General features: G+C 30.3%; 1 protein-coding gene across 1 annotated transcript in view; it reads left to right on the top strand.

The window, feature by feature from the left end:
* The first annotated feature begins 49 nt into the window (after positions 1 to 49).
* LOC116851034 (NPC intracellular cholesterol transporter 2 homolog a-like) overlaps positions 50 to 2385 on the top strand; it is a 7938-nt gene continuing 5602 nt past the window's right edge. The window contains exon 1 of the mRNA XM_032830026.1: positions 50 to 205. Coding sequence (XP_032685917.1) covers positions 118 to 205 — 88 coding nt within the window. The 5' untranslated portion in view covers positions 50 to 117. The remainder of the gene's footprint in view (positions 206 to 2385) is intronic.

Here is a 2385-nt window from a genome sequence, read left to right as displayed (position 1 = left end):
GGGGGAGAGAGAGAGAGAGAGAGAGAGAGAGAGAGAGAGAGAGAGAGAGAGACGCAGTGGCGTGCTTCGAGACGGCTGATTAGTTGTTGTACGGAAGCCGTAGAAGCAGCGTCGACAATGATCCGAGCGATTGCATCAGTCCTCTTTTGCGCCGTTTTATGTTCTTGTTACTCATCATGCGTCGGCTACGCATACATGGACTGCGGTGAGTATACCGTATCATTCTCGCCAATAATAAATCGTCCTCTCGCGAGTGGATCGTCCTTATTAGGGCTGTCCTCGAAAGCACACTTTTGCTCTGAAAAGGAGATCGCTCGTAGTGAAAAAGGAAGAAATAGGAGAACGTCTAGTCGGTTGATTCGCTTTTGTCGTACACCGGGTGTCATATATAATGGTTTTATATATAGTACTCTATGTCTATAGTAGTCTATACGGTACTCTTCCTCTTTTTTTATCTCACTCCCCAGACAGCACACAATATTTACAAAATATTTTAGAAATATAGATATTAAATATTTTATAAATATTCTAATGTGCACGAGATTTTCAGGTATGAAAAAGATTATGATAAATATTTATGAAAAATATTTATCACAAATCTCTTTCATAAATCATAATCTTTTTCATAAAAGTAGTTATGAAAAATGTTTTTCATAAATATTTTTAAATATTTATTGTAATTTTTTTTATACCTGTAAAAATTTCGGATATTTGAATATTTATAAAATATTTAATATCTATATTTCTAAAATATTTTGTAAATATTGTGTGCTGTCTGGGTCTCGTATTTCTCTCACTCCAATGCAGCGAGTACACGCGGGTGACGTTTCCGAACGCGTCCATACATAGATCTGTTTGTTTTAAAATTTTCGAACTGATTAGTGCAATAAGTAGAGTGAAAGAAAATATATGTTTCCCTCTAACTTGTCGCACTACTTCAGAAGTTTTTCGAAAACGGACAGATTTATGCTTTAAAGCTTGATCTACAATATGTTCTTTGTTTTCTATTTCTTTCTCTTTATCTGTTTCCGATTCAAACCTTAAGTTTTAAGTCAGAAAAAGACAGAGAACAAGTAACAGGAAGTAAAGAGCACATTGCAGGTATAAGCTTTACACGTTTGCTGTACCAGCGTTACATGTGTATAATCGATTCTTCGCTTTAAGTTCATCTTCAAAATTTTCAATTTTAAGTTTCAAAGTTTTCTATTGTAATTAAGGTGTTCGCTGCATGACAACGATATTTCTCTTTGTGTATCTATGTATGAAAAAACCGAGTCTGTTTCACACAATTACATGAAATCAGTACTTCAAAATTTATTTATTTAAAATTTCATATTTATTTTTATTTTAAATTTTAAATTTATTTTAAAAATCATTTATTTTAAATTTCATATTTTTACAGAAACAAATTTTACATTTTACGAGAGAGAGAAAAAAAGAAAGAGAAAGAGAGAAAATAAATTTGTCTCTCTTTCTCTTTCTTTTTTTCTCTCTCTCGTAAAATGTAAAATTTGTTTCTGTAAAAATATGAAATTTAAAATAAATGATTTTTAAAATAAATTTAAAATTTAAAATAAAAATAAATATGAAATTTTAAATAAATAAATTTTGACGTACTGATTTCATGTAATTGTGTGAAACAGACTCGGTTTTTTCTGTTAGAAAAATATATATCTGTTAGAATAAGATTTAAATTTAAATATAAACTACTATTGAAAATAGCTTTTAGTGGGCTATTTACGTTGAGAAAAAATACTTGAAAATTATTTATGAAATATAAAGTTTATTTCTAATAAGCTTTATATTTCACAAATAAATCTTCAAGTTTTTCTCGGTTTATTAAAATCATTTTTCAAAAATAACTTTTTACTGTTGCTCGCGTTAGTTATTTTGAAAAATAACTCGTGATTCCTATTGTTACACAAGCAACTATTTGTTCTAAACATAACTTTTCACGAGTTTAGAAAAAAAATATTTTTATGCTTTGTTGCCGTTCATTTTACGTACAGTCGAAAACGAAACGGTTTGAACTTCACTTTTCTAGTAAAATTAGTCACTTATCTTAGTTGTCACATTTGGAATCATTGCTCACGGATTTACGCGGTAATCAGTTATGATAGGAAAGACGAAGTGATAACACGTAGTGCTAAAATAAATTTTACCAAGGTAACGTGCCAAAAAAAACATGCTAATAAATTTGAGAATATTTCGGGTTAAATCATTGCAATAGTGATGCACGGAGAATTGAAAAATCTTGTGCTTCAAATAATAATCCGACAGCAATTTTAACTGAAAATCTAGAAAAAATGTAAGTATGAAAGTAATGTGTGTGTGTGTAAGAGAGAGAGAGAGAGAGAGAGAGAGAGAGAGAGAGAGAGAGAGAGA

Source organism: Odontomachus brunneus, unplaced genomic scaffold, assembly GCF_010583005.1.
Source record: "Odontomachus brunneus isolate Ranch 3 - 2012 unplaced genomic scaffold, Obru_v1 Obru_scaffold_164, whole genome shotgun sequence".
Taxonomy (NCBI): Eukaryota; Metazoa; Arthropoda; class Insecta; order Hymenoptera; family Formicidae; genus Odontomachus; species Odontomachus brunneus.
Note: the sequence above shows the minus strand (reverse complement) of the source record. Positions and strands in the feature narration are given on the sequence as shown.